This window comes from Dama dama, chromosome 28 (assembly GCF_033118175.1).
Source record: "Dama dama isolate Ldn47 chromosome 28, ASM3311817v1, whole genome shotgun sequence".
NCBI lineage: Eukaryota > Metazoa > Chordata > Mammalia > Artiodactyla > Cervidae > Dama > Dama dama.
In genome coordinates, this window is record NC_083708.1 from 15,794,177 (window position 1) to 15,811,910 (window position 17,734).

At 42.6% G+C, this 17,734-nt stretch overlaps 1 protein-coding gene across 1 annotated transcript in view; it reads right to left on the bottom strand.

Moving 5' to 3' along the window:
- Window positions 1–406: 406 nt before the first annotated feature.
- IMPG1 (interphotoreceptor matrix proteoglycan 1) overlaps window positions 407–17,734 on the bottom strand; it is a 161,451-nt gene continuing 144,123 nt past the window's right edge. The window contains 4 exon segments of the mRNA XM_061131539.1: window positions 407–465; window positions 468–483; window positions 2,617–2,689; window positions 7,487–7,649. Of these exon segments, the coding sequence (XP_060987522.1) occupies window positions 407–465; window positions 468–483; window positions 2,617–2,689; window positions 7,487–7,649 (311 nt within the window).

Here is a 17,734-nt window from a genome sequence, read left to right on the forward strand (position 1 = left end):
GTATATGGTCAATCCCACCCCCCTGCCCCCACATAATAAGTTGCACTTGTAAATGATCTGTGAGCAATATTTTAAGGGTGACGGGACAGTAACCTGGTTTGCTATCACCTTGACTATCACTGAGAAATAACCAAAATATTTAATATGTTTCACTGATTGTGTTTTGGGTTTTGATAATAAGTTTCTTTTTCTTCAGAATTTATTGGTCTTCAAGTATATAAGTCTTCTCTATTTGAAATGTGATGTGTCCTGGTTCTCAGTGTTGACTACATGCCTGGATTTTGATGACCAGTGGATATGCCTGCCTAGGTTTTCAGAATTTTGAGAGAGTGAATCCAGTTTTCCTTGAGAAAGCAAGTCATTTCTCTTGAGATAGATTAAATTATAATTTGTACATTTTCAGCTTTTAATTTCCTTCCCAATCTTGATAGTTAAATTCTTCATATCCTATAGTCAGTAATTCAAATTTCTTTTCATGGTTACCTGGAAGAGAAATATTTTTAAGAGATTAAGAAATGCCACCCAAGGTCAAACCAGTGATTCATTCCAATATTACCTCTGCTGGTAGATGAGATAATATGCTTGTCATTTAGGATATATTCTTTGAAAGGTGGGTGATGTCCTTCCCCCAAATATCTCTAACTTTACAACCTACTGAGAATGTATTCAATTTCTTCCTAAACCTTCTCAGACTGAATTGGTATCTTGAAGCAGGGGTGGCAAATAGCTTGTGAATCAGTCACCATGTGCCCTTCCAACTATTATTATTCCAAACTGCTTCTTCATTTGAAATGTGGTTCTCGATTCTCCCTGGTCCTTCTGAATTCAGCTGGTGTACACGTCATCCTGGATATTTCATTATCAGATCCTGTGTCCTACTGTCATTTTATGGCCCAAGTCTGACCCTGTCCTGTCTTTTCAATGTTCTTTGTTTTAGGAAATAAAAATGGCACACATTATTCTTTGGACATATGAGATTATATACATGTGCACCCTTGGATATATGTGTGTGGTATGATGGCCTCAGCATCCTTCTTGGCTGTATATTGACTGTATGATGAGTTTCAGTTGCAAGCTTTGTTGCATTTGCTTCCATTTAGCACCACATACATATATATATATATATATACACATATATATGTACATATATATATATATAGAGAGAGAGAGAGAGGGAGAGGCCTCAGATAGACTGGACAGGACACTGGCTGATTAACACTCATTTTTACTGTAAAGATTAGGTATAATTTTTGAAACTAGGTTATTTTAGGCTATAAATTCTCCAAGGTATTTTTTGAAAAGTTATTTTAAAAGCTCTTATGCTAACTTGATTATTAGATAATTTATTTCCCTTTGTAGAATAAAATTTTAGTCAAAAGATTGAATGGATGAGTATTTTTTTTCATTTATTTTTATTAGTTGGAGGCTAATTACTTTACAATATTGTAGTGGGTTTTGTCATACATTGACGTGAATCAGTCGTGGAGTTACATGTGTTCCCCATCCCAATCCCCTCTCCCACCTCCCTCTCCACCCGATTCCTCTGGGTCTTCCCAGTGCACCAGGCCCGAGCACTTGTCTCATGCATCCAGCCTGGGCTGGTGATCTGTTTCACCATAGATAGTATACATGTTTCGATGCTGTTCTCTCGAAACATCCCACCCTCACCTTCTCCCACAGAGTCCAAAAGTCTGTTCTGTACTTCCGTGTCTCTTTTTCTGTTTTGCATATAGGGTTATCATTACCATCTTTCTAAATCCATATATATGTGTTAGTATGCTGTAATGTTCTTTATCTTTCTGGCTTACTTCACTCTGTATAGCGGGCTCCAGTTTCATCCATCTCATTAGAACTGATTCAAATGAATTCTTTTTAACGGCTGAGTAATATTCCATGGTGTATATGTACCACAGCTTCCTTATCCATTCATCTGCTGATGGGCATCTAGGTTGCTTCCATGTCCTGGCTATTATAAACAGTGCTGCGATGAACACTGGGGTGCACGTGTCTCTTTCAGATCTGGTTTCCTCAGTGTGTATGCCCAGAAGTGGGATTGCTGGGTCATATGGAAGTTCTATTTGAATGGATGAGTATTTTGAAAGAGACATCTAGAACACTGGAAGAAACCTTTATCTGAGGATGAATTTTTAGGAATTTTTGATGCTGCTCATTGTTCACAAATCATGTTTCTCCTACATATTTTTGTTTTAGCTGATTATTTGAAATAAAAAGACATTTCACATATGTATATGTATACATATATAATTACTCAACTCCATGTATATAAATAATGATTATGAAAAATTCAACCTTGTTGAAATGCATGTGTATTTTTATAAGAAAAGGTTAGAAATATTATAATATGCTTTTTTTCCCCTGAAATCTTACTGTTTTGTCTACATATTTCAATTAGTGCCAGCCTCTATCTGTATCCTTTTTGTACCAGGAAATGCCTTTTTCCCTCTTAAAACACAAAATTAAAAAGCCTGGCAAATAAAGAAAAAGTGTTTTTTTCTTATCTCTATTTAAAATATGAGTCAGGCCCAGAAATATTTTTAATTTCCTTCAGAATTCTATTTCATCAATTAAAACCAACATATGAAAATACAGTCTTACCTTGTTATCTTGCTGATGTTGGAACTTTTTAACACCAGGTTCATACACTTGATTTTTAGATTGGTCTAGTGATCTACAAAAGAAAGCAAAAACAAGATATCCTGTTTCCTGGACTTACCAATATTAAGAGCAGCTACAGTTTTCTCATATAATGTTTTAAAATGATCGTAACAAGTGAAAATAGCATATTTTTGCAGGTGTCTTCCATTGGAGTTGGGGGAAACATGCTTCCTGCATTACCCAGCCCCCGCCCCGAGTTTTGCCTTCCAGTTGGCTTACTATTCCATTGGCAATGGTCTCAGTAGGATTGAACAAAGCTCATGGGAAAGGGTGATGTTTATCTTGCAAGAAGTGGGGTTATTTTTGAACTCAAATTCTGACCTGTGGTTGCTGAAAAACAACTCTGTAATAACATTTTGTTCATGCAATTTAAAAATATAATGCATTTAAAATTTTTATGTATATAGTTCCAGACTCTCATATTTACATGTCATATAATCTCTGATAATACTGTACACACGTTTTACACCTTGCTTTTTTTTTTTCTCTTTAAATTATAAAATGAGTATGATATTTGTGAGATGTTTTCTGATGTATATTTATTTATCAGTAAACTCTTTGCCTTCTGTCAATATTCTGTCCAGTATAATTTCAGGGAACGGGGGAAGGAGGGAAACCCTGTCCCTGTCCTCGTGTTTGATTGGAAGAAGGTGGAAAACTGAGATGGGTGGTTTGAAGAGGATGAGTATCAAGTTCCTTGTTCCTTCTGCCTCCAGCTAAGGTAGCAATTTTGGTTTGTATTTGCCCTAGCTGGGAAAATTGGAGGCTCCAAGAATACCAAGGATCAGGCAGATACTGGGGTCAGGACTAAGAGGTCACCGGTGAGGGGACCATGGGAATAGAAACTTCTCAAAGGATCTTGTAAGACAAAGAGAGCCACCTCGTTCCACCATACATCTGGATACCACCTGGGAGGAGAGAGGGGAGTCGGGGCGGACCTGTGAGCTGGGCTGTATATCCCAAGGGAGCTGAGTAGGCTCAAATGAACTACTAATCAGATGAAGTTTTATAAACTAGAATGGAGTATATTAAACTCCAACCTCTCCCTCTCATATTTTCCCCCACACCTTCATTATCCAGTGGAGAAAGGGTTCAAAAGGGAGGTAGGAATATCTTCTAGAGGGAAAAAAAAATGGACCTTCCCCCACCCCACCCTATTTGAGGTATAGCATGTGAGTAAACTTATGATCTTGCTGTAATTAAAACATTCAGTCAGTTCAATTCAGTCGCTCAGTCGTGTCCGACTCTTTGCAACCCCATGAATCGCAGCATGCCAGGCCTCCCTGTCCATCACCAACTCCTGGAGTTTACTCAAACTCATGCCCATTGAGTCGGGTTGCCATTTCCTTCTCCAATGCATGCATGCTAAGTCACTTCAGCCGTGTCCGACTCTGTGCGACCCTATGGACAGCAGCCCTCCAGATTCCTCTGTCCATGGAATTCTCTAGGCAAGAATACATCTCCTTCTCCAGAGGATATAATACTCAGGGCTTAATACTTCACATTTGAAAAGGGATCTTTTAATCAAGGAGTTGGAAAGAGTAGAATTGAAGGGATGTGGCAGATAGCTCTTCTCCACCCCCCAAAGAAATTTGAGTTTCTCTTCATTCTTCTTGTGTCCTTTCCTCCTACTCACCTTCTCTCTCCCTCCCTTCCTATCTATTGGGCTTCCTCGGTGGCTCAGACAGTAAAGAATGTGCCTGCAATACGGGAGACCTGGGTTTGATCCCTGGGTCAGGAAGATCCCCTGGAGAAGGAAATGGCAACCCACTCCAGTATTCTTGCCTGGAGAATCCCATGGACAGAGGAGCCTGGCAAGCTGCAGTCCATGGGGCCCTTTCTCTCTCCTTCCTATCTATTACCCAGCATTTAACATGGCAACGAGCACATGGGTACCCAAACATGTTTGTTGAATTGAAGTGGTGCCAGGGGCACCTTATCTCTGTGTAACTGCATTTTGGGGTCCATGTCAGCCCCCAGAGGCAGGCACAAGTGGAGGCAGTAGGCACAGCAAACCTTCATGACAGCTTTCCAGATCATCTCATGCTTTGCTCTGCTGACTTCATTTATAACCACCCAGAAAAGTGATCTTTCTTCCTCTAGAAGAAGGGTGACTAAAATTACAAATTGTGTAGCCATCTGAAACAGGAAATAAGGCTGATTAAAATAGAAATTATATTCATTGTTTGTAAAGGGCATGTGCAACCCCTTTCTCTTCCACATCTAATTGGGGCCTTGCTCATTCCTCTTTCTTCCTTTCCTCCCCCTTTCATTTTATGTTACATAGGTGAAATAGGAACATATTCACATAATTAAAAACTGTGGACCCCAAATCTGCTCCTCTCCATTGTTAAGTTTAATGACAGTTAAGTGAACCTATTAGTCCACATATTTGCTATGATTTTGAAAGCACATTGTATTTCCTTCCTGACCACTTGCCCAGTCCCCATCTCTCCCAGAGAGATAAGCTCAACTGATTGATGATTGTTGTTTATAATTTTATTGCTACTCTGTCTCTGGTATTCCTTTGGAAAAGGTATATGGATTCATTGCATATTCTAATGTATTGTCTGTAGATTATAAGATAAAGTCAAGCATGTATCTGCTGATACTTTTTAAGCTGACCTGTCTCCATACTTAGAAATGTCTCTTATCAGTAGGCTTCCCTGGTAGCTCAGATGGTAGAGAATCTGCCTGCAATGCAGGGGACCTGGGTTTGATCTCTGGGTTGGGAAGATTCCCCTAGAGAAGGAAATGGCAACTCACTCCAGTATTCTTGCCTGGAGAATTCCATAGACAAAGGAGCCTGGCAGCTTAGTCGATGGGGTCGCAAAGAGTTGGACACGACTGAGCAATTGTCACCAGAATGAATCGTGTAACACCGTATGATTTGTGACTGACAAAACGGCAATGCCATACGGTTGAACCTAAAATACTTATAAGTACATGTTCCAGTTATTAATACATTACATAAATGGCATTTATTATCCTGAAATTTACTTTTCTCATTTAATGAAATGTCTTGCTCTTTTTCTACAGCAGTTCTAGTAGACTATCTTACTGCTTTTAATTGCCATGTTCTACAATGAATATAACACCACACTATGGATTTAACTGATCCCCTACCGACATGCTGCACAATTGTTTCATGACTCAAAGCAATGATGCTGTGAACATTGCAAAGTGCAACTATTTTTGTAAGGATAATTGTCTAAAAGTAGAGTATCTTAGTCAAATTTAAAATATTGACAACTTTCTCTTGCAAAAATGTCTTCCCATTTTTTCTACCGGTAATGCCTGGTAGAACTAGTTTTTCCCTGATGTTATCTGCACTGGATGCTATTAACCTTCTTTTGCTAAACCTATGAGTAATGAATGATATTGTTTTTAGATTTCCCTACTTGTAGTGAGATTGATTATCTTTTCCTATGCTTCATGGGTCATTTGGATATCTTCTATGAACTGTGCCTCTGTATTTTTTGCTCATTTTAATATTAGAATGTTTACCTTTTATTGATGTGTAGGAGCTCTTATTAGTAGGGATATTCATCCTTTATCTATCAGTTGTAAATATTTTTCTCCCACCTCATTGCTTATCTGTTTATTTTATTTTTGGTGTCCTTGCCCCTGTGGAAATCCTCTTCTTAATGTCTTCTTGGATTGATGTCTTACTCAGGAAAATTTTTTTTCAAAGCCCAATTTGTAGAAATGTAGAAAAAATTTCCTCATATTTTTTCATACTTCCAATTTTAGGTTTGAATCTTTGATGTTGATTTGTATGTGGTAATAAACTAATTTTAATTTATTTTTCTAAATGGAGGGCCAGTTTTACTCCATTGCTGTTAACTCTATACTTACCTGACTGATCTGAAAAGCTTGTTAAAATAAATTTCCTGATATATAAGGTTTTGTTTGGGGCTTATATATGTTTTATTGATCTACTGTCTAGGTCTGTATCTATCTTAATGCCTTAAATATTATTATTTTATGTATTCCTATTTTATAGAGTGGCCTCCCCACCACTGTACTTCAAGATTTTCTCTTGTATATTTTTATTTCCAGAATGTCAAATTCCATAACGAATCCTGTCAGGGTTTTAACTGGGATTAACTCAGGGAAAATTGACAGCATCATTATAACCCTCCCCTTATTTGAACAGATAATCTGTGTTTTGTGTTCTTTGTAATGATGTTTAATAAATGTCATTTCACATACCCCCTGTGGCAACCCAGCAGGGGGGTTTTATTAGTCTCATTATCCAGTGAAAAAATTGAGGTTTAGAGAAGTTAAGAAATGTGTCTTGCTACTTGCTTAGTAAATTGCTGAGCCAATTGCTTCTTAACCCCTAGTGGATAATGGTCTTTAAAACACTTGAAACTAACAGGGTATGTTTCATCCAGAAAAGGGCTAAATTTCTCTCCTTTCTTGTTGATTGTGCAAGCAGCTAGCCATGAGCCCCCCAGTGGGAAATCAGGGTAAGTGGCCATTAGTAGAAGGAAACTGATATAGGCTCATTTTTCTTCCCTAATTGGTCTTAAGGAAACCCTGTGGAAAGGCTGAGGACAAGTGGTTCTCAAAGTATGGTCCTTGGCCCAGCAGCAGCCATGCCTGGGCCCTAGCCAGACTAGTGAACCAGAAACAGCCTCGCATGGCCCAGCCGTGTGTGTTTCCACAAGTACTTCTCTGACAGAGTCTCGCTGAAGTTTAAGAGTCATGGTCTAAGGGACCATGTGAAGACATGCTAATGATGGGTGTCTCAGAAGCCTAAGGAGCGAATCCTCGGGTCTCAGTGCCGGGATGCTGGCCTCACCTGCACGGTGATCCCTTCCCCGGGATATCTTCACAGTCTATGGGAGCACAGGGGCCTGGGTCCCCCGACTGACAGCGACACTCAGCTTCCTCGGTCCACTCATTCCGCACACACCGGGCGAATTCGCCGCAGGCCAGGAATTTGCAGGGATCTGCTTGATCCGCTGTAGAAAAAAAAATAGGGTATATTTTATTGATGCGTGGATGCCTGAGCAGTGGAACCAGCAGAAGTCAAGATAGAAGATCAAATAGGTTTGCCATCACCCCACTTTGATGTGAGTGGTACAGGAGTGAGAACAGAGTGCAGTGAAAAGAGAACCAAGCATTTCTATATCTTTAATGAGTGAGTTTACAGACACAGGGGATGACATATTCAGTGTGCATCAGAATCAGCTAGAGGCCTGGTTGAATGTCAGATTCCTGAGCCCCACCATCACAATTTCTGATGCAGGAGGTTTAGAGACCAAGAGTTTGTGTGTCTAAGGCACTAACAAACAAGAGGGAGACTTCCCTGGCAGTCCAGTGGCTGAGACTGCTTTCCAATTAAGGTGGTACAGGTTCCATCCCCGGTCAGGGAACTAAGGTCCCCACATACCTCATGGCCAAAGCAAGCAACCAACCAAACAAAAAACCCTCAAAGACCCACAAAAAAACAAAAGCAATAATGTAACAGATTCAACAAGGACTTTAAAAATGGTCCACATTAAAAAAAAATCTTAAGAAAAAACCGAGCAGAACATTTAAAAAATTCTCTAATGTAGATGATGTTAATGTATCTGACCCAGGGAGCACATTTTGACAACCACCTCATTAGAGAATTAATTTTTTTTTCCCTGGGCGTATATCTGGAAAAGACAGAAACTCTAAATTCAAAAAGATACACCTAGCCCAGTGTTCATAGCAACACTATGTTCAGTAGCCAAGACATGGAAGCAACCTAAATGTCCATCAACAGAGGAATGAATAAGGAAGATGTGGTACATATATATACACAGCCTCAGCATGCATGGACCCAGAGATTATCACACTAAGTGACATAATCAGAGAGAGAGACAAATATCATAGAGTATCACTTATATGTGGAGTCTTAAAAAAAAATGATACGAGTAAACTTAGTTACAAAACAGAAATAGATTCACAGCCACAACAAACTATGGTTACCAACAGGGAAGGGAATGGGGAGGAATAAACTGGGAATTTGAAATTAACAGATACACACTAGTACATATAAAATAGATTAACAACAAGGTACTGTATGGCACAGGGAACTATATTCAATACATTGTAAGAACCTATTGTGGAAAAATCTGAAAGGAAAACATACCTGTATATTGTATGTATGTGTAACTGAATCACTTTGCTGGACACACGAAACACTACAGATCGATTATATTTCAATAAAATTCTTTTTTTTTTTTTTTTTTGGTTAGGATTTTTTTTTAAGGCAAACATTTTCTGCAGCGATTAGCTGGTAAACACATATTTAAGATCAGGGTTACCTTTTAAAGTGGTAGTCAGTCATTTTTATGGGTAGTTTCAAGAACTTCCTGGTTTGAAAATCTCTTTCAGTCTCTTGCTGATCCCTAGGGGTTCTTTTCTTTGAAAAATTCAAATGGACCTCAGGTCTTTCTTTGTTTTGTTTTTAGTCATCAACTGTTCTTTTTCACTCTAATAATTCTGTAGGATTGTCTCAAAATCTTCATCAAGTGGATTACAAATCAACAGACAATTAAAAATCTCAGACTATTTAGCTCTGGGAGAATCATGGCCCCTTCTAGACCCTTCCTTTGTCTTTTTGGAGTTGAGCACATCTTGCCGTCCAGGGGAGAAGTAAAAGGCCAGGATCATCATATGCTAATGGGAGAACCACGACAGGCCACTGGTCCCCAGACCACTGTTTCTGCCTAGAAGGGTTTCCATTGAATCACATCATCTATTTACCCTTCAGATTATTTCAATAAGCACCTATCATGTGTTAGGAACTAGTGAAGTGAAAGTCACTCAGTCATGTCAGACTCTGAGACCCCATGGACTCCAGTCTGCCAGACTCCTCTGTCCACGGAATTCTCCAGGCCAGAATAGGAGTGGGTAGCCTGTTCCCTTCTCCAGGGGATCTTCCCAACCCAGGGAGCGAACCCAGGTCTCCCGCATTGCAGGTAGATTTTTTTTTACCGTCTGAGCCGCCAGGGAACCCAAGAATACAGGAGCGGGTAGCCTATACCTTCTCTGGTGGATCTTCCCAACCCAGGAATTGAGGCAGGGTCTCCTGCATTGTAGGCGGATACTTTACCAGCTAAGCTACTGGGGAAGCCGGTTAGGGACTAGGGGACAGGCAATCCAGTATGAAGCCCACTTTCAAGAAGCCGAGGGGGCACAGTATAACACACACACAGATGCTTCTATGCAAGAAGCCAAGTGTCTGGTCTGGTATAAGAACTCTAACCACAAGGATACATTACAGACAAGGGGGCCAGATTGTTGGACCCTGTGTCTAATGTGGATTGCATTTGGATGTGCAAAGACTAGGAAAGGAATTTGAACTGGATCCAGCATAAGCAGAGGCATGGAGGTGGGAGAGCAATAGGCAAGCCCAGCATGGCGGGAGCAGAGACTCGTGAACGGGAAGGAAGGGAATTGAGCCTGGAGAGGTAAGTTCAGGTCAAGCTCTGGTAGGGCTTGAATGCCGGGCTAAGGACTTTGGACATGACAGCAAGTGAGGGCCATGGAGGATCTGTGGGCAGGGGAGGGCTGTAATCAGACTTGTGATTTAGAAAACATGTACACAGATCTCAAAAGTTTCAGAGTTAGGATCGTTTCAGTGACTGTCTGAGCTAGTATTTCCCAAGTGGGGACATTTGCAGAACTCGAATTCAGTCGGGTTTAATGTTTTATAGGGCTTCCCAGGTGGCGCTAGTGGTAGCGAGTCCACCTGCCAATGCAGGTAGATGTAAGAGATGTGGGCTGGATCCCTGAGCTGGGAAGCTCCCCTGGAGGAGGGCATGGCAACCCACTCCAGTATTCTGGCCTGGAGAATCCCATGGACAGAGGAGACTCGGGGGATACAGTCCCTGGGGCTGCACAGAGTCGGACACGACTGAAGTGACTTAGTACACACACATACTAAAAGTAGGCTTGGTGGCTAGTTTTTTTTTTTTTTTTTTTTTTAATGCTAGACAAAATAAACATAACGGGTTTCTCTTTCCCCTGGACTTTGACTCCAGCTACACTCCCCTCTCTTTTTCCTTCTAAGCCTCTCAGAGTCACTGATAAGCTAATGTCTACCACACATCTTCAAGTGAAGTCTGCCGTCAGCTGCTTTGCCAAGGTTACTGACCACACAGAAGCCCTGCGTGTGGGTGTGGGCAGCTTGTGGGATGAGAATTCCATTGACCCTCATGTTCACTCGTGATCCAGTGACTGCTTGTGGTGGAAAAAGACAGCGAGGGAGGTTAGTGAGGCCAGTCCAATAGGCAGGCGAGAGCAGCTCCTTGAAAACATATTTTTGGGTCTCCCAGCAAGATAGACCTGCTAGATATTTACGTAAAGTTGTATTTTTCTGCAACTTGAGGTTTCCTGTGGACCAAGAGCCCTGAGTGAAGCGAACAGTTTCCCTGCCTCACAGTTCCTAAAGCCGGCCACATAAAGGAATCTTTGCCACTGTTTAGGAAAGAACTCACGTTTACCCTGACAACCCAGGTGATTCACATCCGGGGTCTGGCTTAATAAATAACAGCTGTCAGCAGCTTGACACCCAGGCCTGCAGTCCTGAAGGCAGAGGCTGCCAGGGAATAGTGGAGTTCCCCACTGCCCTCTCTGCTGTGGAGAAACAGATTTAACTTGGGAAGGAGACCGAATGCACAGAGCCCGACCCTCTGAAAAAGGAATAGAAAATGTGGGATAGCCACACAAGTTTCTGTTTTAAAAAATGTTTCTGTTTTACCAATATTCCCTTCAGCCCAGCCGAGCATAGGCTATGCATCAGTAAAACTGAACAGAACACAGTAAGGCAGAAGTCGAGAAATGAATTTATCCACATTTGGGGGCCCCGGATTGGGTAAATCTGAAGAAAAAATACACCTAGTTTATAGAGTACTTGCTTTTCCTATGTCATTTTTTGGGGGACTAGCCTACAGAGCAGTGGCTTCCAGGTGGCACTAGTGGTAAAGAGCCCACCTGTCAATGCAGGACATATAAGAGACATGGGTTCGATCCCTGGGTCGGAAAGATCCCCTGGAGAAGGGCATGGCAACCCACTCCAGTGTTCTTGCCTGGAAAATCCCATGGACAGACGGAACCTGGCAGGCTACAGTCCGTAGGGTCACACAGAGTCGATCACGACTGAAGTGACTTAGCATGCATGCATGCAGAGCAGTAGGCTTGCATTTTAAAGGTCTTGACAAGCATTCCCAAGCGCTGACTGAGGAAGGCTGTCTTTCAACTCTACATCATGTAATCAAAACACATTTAGTGAACAGTCCCTGCTGCCTGCAGGGGACATTTGGAAGCACTTTACAGTTAAAGCTAAAAAGATTATGATCCAGGTCATCAGGCAGTTTATAAATTCATAGGTCCCTGATGGTCCAAGACTGTCTTTTACAAACCCTCTGTTACGGATCCCAAAGGCACTCTACTCATCTGCCCAGGCTTGAAAACAGACTCTCCCTTCCTGCCAGCCCCTGAGGGCCTCAGGCCCACGTGTCACTAACTCTGGATCATTGCACTCACACGCCTCCCCCTAGAACATCCTGTCACTTGTCCCAAATCCTTGGGTCTGGGTATTGATCCCTATCCGCCCTGTACTTCATCATTCTTTACCATTTCATCATCCTCTTGCCTTGCGCTGTCCTACCACTCAAGTGTTTGACAGGGGGTGAGGCATCTCCGTTTGACAGGGTTCCAATCTAGGGTAGGATTTCAGCTCAGGGTGGCTGAAACCTAGGCTTCTTGGGGCTGGTCCCGGCGGAGGGCCTGTTAGGCCTTTACGGGGGACTTTTTTTTTTTTTTTTGATGCGATGAAATCTAGTGCTCGCTAGGTGGCGCTCAATAGCAAAAGAAGTAGAAATAGATGGAAAAATTAGATTGTTAATATGAGTCCAAACTGATTTACATCTCCTTAAAAACTGCAAAGAAGAACTAAGGAGACTCTTGATGCAAGTGAAAGAGAAGGGTGAAAAAGTTGGCTTAAAACTCAACATTCAGACAACTAAGATCATGGCATCCGGTCCCATCACTTCATGGCAAATTAGATGGGGAAACAATGGAAATAGTGACAAACTTTATTTTTTCGGGCTCCAAAATCACTGCAGATGGTGACTGTAGCAATGAAATTAAAAGACGCTTACTCCTTGGAAGAAAAGCTATGACCAACCTAGATAGCATATTAAAAAGCAGAGACATTACTTTGCCAACAAAGGTCCGTCTAGTCAAGGCTATGGTTTTTCTAGTAGTCGTGTATGGATGTGAGAGTTGGACTCTAAAGAGAGCTGAGCACCGGCTTTTGAACTGTGGTGTTGGATAAGACTCTTGAGAGCCCCTTGGACTGCAAGGAGATCCAACCAGTCCATCCTAAAGGAAATCAGTCCTGGGTGTTCTTTGGAAGGACTGATGCTGAAGCTGAAACTCCAATCCTTTGGCCACCTCATGCGAACTGACTCCTTGGAAAAGACCCTGATGCTGGGAAAGATTGAATGCAGGAGGAGAAGGGGACGACAGAGGATGAGATGGTTGGATGGCATCACCAACTCAATGGACATGGGTTTGAGTAAACTCCGGGAGTTGGTGATGGACAGGGAGGCCTGGCGTGCTGCAGTCTATGGGGTTGCAAAGAGCTGGACACGACTGAGTGACTGAACTGAACTGAAAAACTGCAGTGCTGAGTGCTCTGGTGGAGGGAGGCGAGGTCCGTCAGGAATCAGGCCGTGGGAGGAGCAGCTCCAGAGGACCAGTGATAGAGCCATTAGGACTTTGATCACTGCAGCAGATCTGGCCTGCCTGGCTGGAGGATATATTGCAAACTCCTGGCTCATCTTTTCCTGTTTCAGAGAGGCAGAGCCAGGGCCCTGGATTTCCCAGGAGCCTGAGACCAAGTCTGAAAGGAGCGGAAAGCAGGGGCCGATTCATCCCCAACCACGGAGGCTTGGCAGTCCCGATTTTGTTGGTGGGGGAGGAGGGGTGTCATTCCTTTGCTTGGGGCATCAGAGGATGACAGACTCACACATCCCCATCCGTATAATCTGAGGGGCACTGGACACACAGTTTTGACCACCATACTTTTAGGAACTTAAGAACATGGTTTAAATTCTTTGAAATCAAAAGAAAAAAATTAATATAATGCAGCCTGGATTATATGTGTCTCTATACCACTGCAGATAGGATATATAATTTAAATATTAATTAATTTAATGTTTAAAATTAACATGCATGAAGCAAAGGGTCTGGAGCCCAGGGAATCCTTAGGCAGCCTGGTCTTCTGACTGCTCCTTCTTAAGGCGTGAGTCTCGATTCAGATTCAGTGCTTGGTGCTGAGTGCTTAGTCATTTGAATAACTATGGCGCCCTTCTGGGGTGCATCTGAGATATAACGCAGATGCCTCATCTTCCACACATGTGCATCTGGCTTATTTTCCTAAATCCTGAGGTCTTTGTGGGCTTGGCTTCGTGTGCTGTGGAGTTAACCTGCTCATCCTTGCTGTCAACGCCCAAGCATCCTGGCGAGAAGAACTGGCTCCTAGCAATTGTCTGTGGCCTTGGAATGTGGGTTAGCATCTTTGAGTCCCATTTCTTCCCTCTAGAAAAGGAGGTATTTAAAGCAGATGATCACTAATATTCCTCCAGCTCAAATATAATAAATCTCCCATTCGAAGTGTCCTATGGGAACAAAGGCAGCAGGAGATGTAGCCAGGCTCCAGAATTGTTATTCAGGTCAGTGACTAAAAGAACTTAAAAAAAAACCAGCTACATTTAAGTTCATATTTATCATTTTATTATTATTTTATTATTGGCAAAAAATGTTTTGCTTATGACTTATTGCTGAAGGGTAGGATTAAGAATAATTATTCAGTGATACACAGGACCATGCATGTGGTTGTTGGAGCATACACTCCAAGTTTGTGGAATTGAGTCAATCACTCATGGGACTTTTTCCTGGCTTGAAGGGGCATGCGATAAGAAGCTTGGGTTTCAATTCAATTTTCTACCATTCTCAAGAACAACCACCACAACCTGTTTATAGTAGGCTTTCAGGAACACTTCCAAGGCAAACACATGTAGCTTACCCTAGATGAGAGGCTGAAGAATGATCTCTGCTCTCAGTCATTTTTTATATTTGCCAAACTGAGGGGTTCTGGGTGCATGGATCTTAGGGCCTGAGTGTCCCAGGATAGATGGGGACCCTGACAGCAGGATGGGAGGTGGCCCCCTTGTTTACATTAAGGGTTAGATGAGGGGCCCTGCAAGCTTCTTAAGGAAGCTCCATGGGGTTATTGGGGGTGGGTTGAGGGCACAGGTCAAAACTCTGGAGTGGGCAAAAGCTGTCTGGCAGTCCAGTAGGCACTGTGGTTCCCTAGTGGAAGCAGGTGTTAACAGAAAAACCCCTGCGATGGCAGCACAGGGGACACAGGAGACACAGCGTCACACCAGGAGACACAGCCAGAGACTGAGACGGGGGGAGGCTGGGGAGAGCCTACTGGGGGAGAGTCCCTGAGGCTGCCCCAGCTGGGAAGGGACAGTCCCAGCAGAGACAACAGAGCGTAGAAAGGGAAGTTCAGGACTTTTGTTTCTGAGAATAAATAAATAAATATAATTTTTGTATGCTAGAATATGACAAAATATTATAGGAAATTTCACTTGGTGAAATGTAGAACCTAATAGTTCATTTAGGTTTCATTAGACTGAAGTGTGTTGTCACCTTTTCTAAGCAGGTTAAACACTTGGTGTATACCCAGTGGTTGTGGTTATTTAGTTGCTAAGGCATAATCTGACTCTTTGCGACCCCATGGACTGTAGCCGGCTAGGCTCCTCCGTCCATGGGATTTCCCAGGCAAGAATGCTGGAGTGGGTTGCCATTTCCTTCTCCAGTATACCAGTACCAGGAGGGTTAATAAGATTCCTTTTCACAAAGAGGCAGTAGGTAGAGTTGGGGGAGGTACATAAAACTGCCTTTGAATTCAGTTCCAGCCCTTGGTGACTGTGTAAAAGTAAAACATGTTACTTATACCTTTAGGAAACACAGTTTCTTCAACTATGGAATGGGGGGAAATAACTTTGTGTAGTTATTTATTAAGATTAAAAAATAGTGTTAATTAACAGCAATTACCATTTTTATGAGTGACAACTACCACCTTCGCAGAGCTGGTGACTAAGTGGGAGTCTTACAAATTATGCACTTTCCAGAGAAAATGAGCGCTGACCCACATTCTGGCTGGAAGTGTCTTGGATGCCAGACTGTAATTAATTTCAGTGTTTACCACTTACCAGCCTTGAGGTCTGCCTGTTTTTAAGGAAGATTTTTAGGAATTCAAGAAGAGAAGTTAGAATAAGTTATATGGAGTTTTGCATTTTTGAAATCTTCACCCTGCACAGCTAACTGGCATAAAAGCCCTACATGCTTCTGAAGAATTTTCATAGCAGCTTAAATGAAAGACGACCCTAGTGGCCGGGGATGCCACCAGAATACTGAGCAAGCCGTGATTTATTCAGCTTCTCAGTTGATGAATCAGATGGTTCTAACATTGGTTTATACTTTTTATATCACAGATTCATTTATTCAGGGAGTTTCAAAAGGCGAAAGGCAAACTGCACGCCGTACCAACAGCGTGTGGCTTCTCCTACCTGCCTGCACCTCTGAGATGCTCTCTGCCCTAACCACTGCTGACCCTCCTTTAGAGGATGGAGCCCCGCTCCATCCTCTGGTGATCTGAATGTGGAATGAGACTCACCTGGAAATCTCCAGAGGGTTTTCAAAACCTCTCTTTCTTCTCTTTAGTCCCCAAGTAGTAAAGGAAGAATATTCCCCCGGCCCAGAACTGCTACCCCAATCCACTTTCCACCCTGACATTAGGCCAAAAGAAAAGAAAAAGACCTGATTGGGTTTTATTTCAAATTTTGCAAATGCACCTAAATAATTGGTCTGTCTGGGCATTGCCTATAAATACATTAAAATTAGGGCACAGAAGAGAAATGCTACATCCTCTCACTGTTAAGCCGTCTGGGACTGTTAAGCCGTCTGGGACTGTTAAGCTCAACACATCTTTACGCAGGCTTCTTTCCTTGACCTGTCTTTCCTTAGTGTGAAACCGAGAAGGACCCTGTGGGGCTCCTGGCCACAGAAACTTTTCTGTGTCCCCCATTTCTTGTAGGGAACAGACTCCAGCCTCCATGACCTTCCCTGAGTTCCCAAGGGCAGATTCGAACAGTTGCTGATCATGGAAGGGAAGGGATACTGACTGTCTTGGGAGGAGCAGCCAAGAATCAATAGTGTAGCCTTCAGGCAGGGTCCTGGTTCCACCTCAAGAGATACACAGAACACTATCTTTTGAGGTCTTTATAGAACTTAACGGGCCTGAGTTTGAGCAAGCTCTGGGAGTTGGTGATGGACAGGGAAGCCTGGCGTGCTGCAGTCCATGGGGTTGCAAAGAGTCGGTCACGACTGAGTGACTGAATAGCAACAATAGAACTAAAACCCCAAATAAATAGAAGATATTAGCCTTCTTCATTTCAGGGAAGGCCACCTGAGACGAAAGGAGTGGTGCCCTGCACACACCCTAGTCTTATCAGCAAATCCATACTTGAACCACTGCTATAAAACTCCTTACCAAATCCCACCAGGCTGGTACACACGGTTTTGAGGGGCATGAATCCACTGTGTCCCCCTTTGCCTGGCAAAACAATAAAGCAATCCTTTTCTGCTTCACACGAAACTCTTGTCTCTCAGATTTGATTTGGCACCAGTGCACGGAGGCCACATTTTTGGCATCAAGAGTAAGACTTTAGAAAACTTGCAGATTCTTCCTCTGTCTGTTTGAGATGGAAATCTCTTTAAAGCTTCTTGCCAGAATTTGGACTCCTGACTTTCTGCAGGACCGGGAGCCACCCCTTTGAAATGTAACCATCAAGGAAGATAGCATCCGCTACCTTCCAGTATCTGAGGGAGGGTTGGAGCCTTGCTGCAAGTTGTAAGACAGGAGGTGGACAGGGCATGTTGACTTTCTCATTTTCCATATCATTGCAATCTCATAGAAATGTGGCCTCTG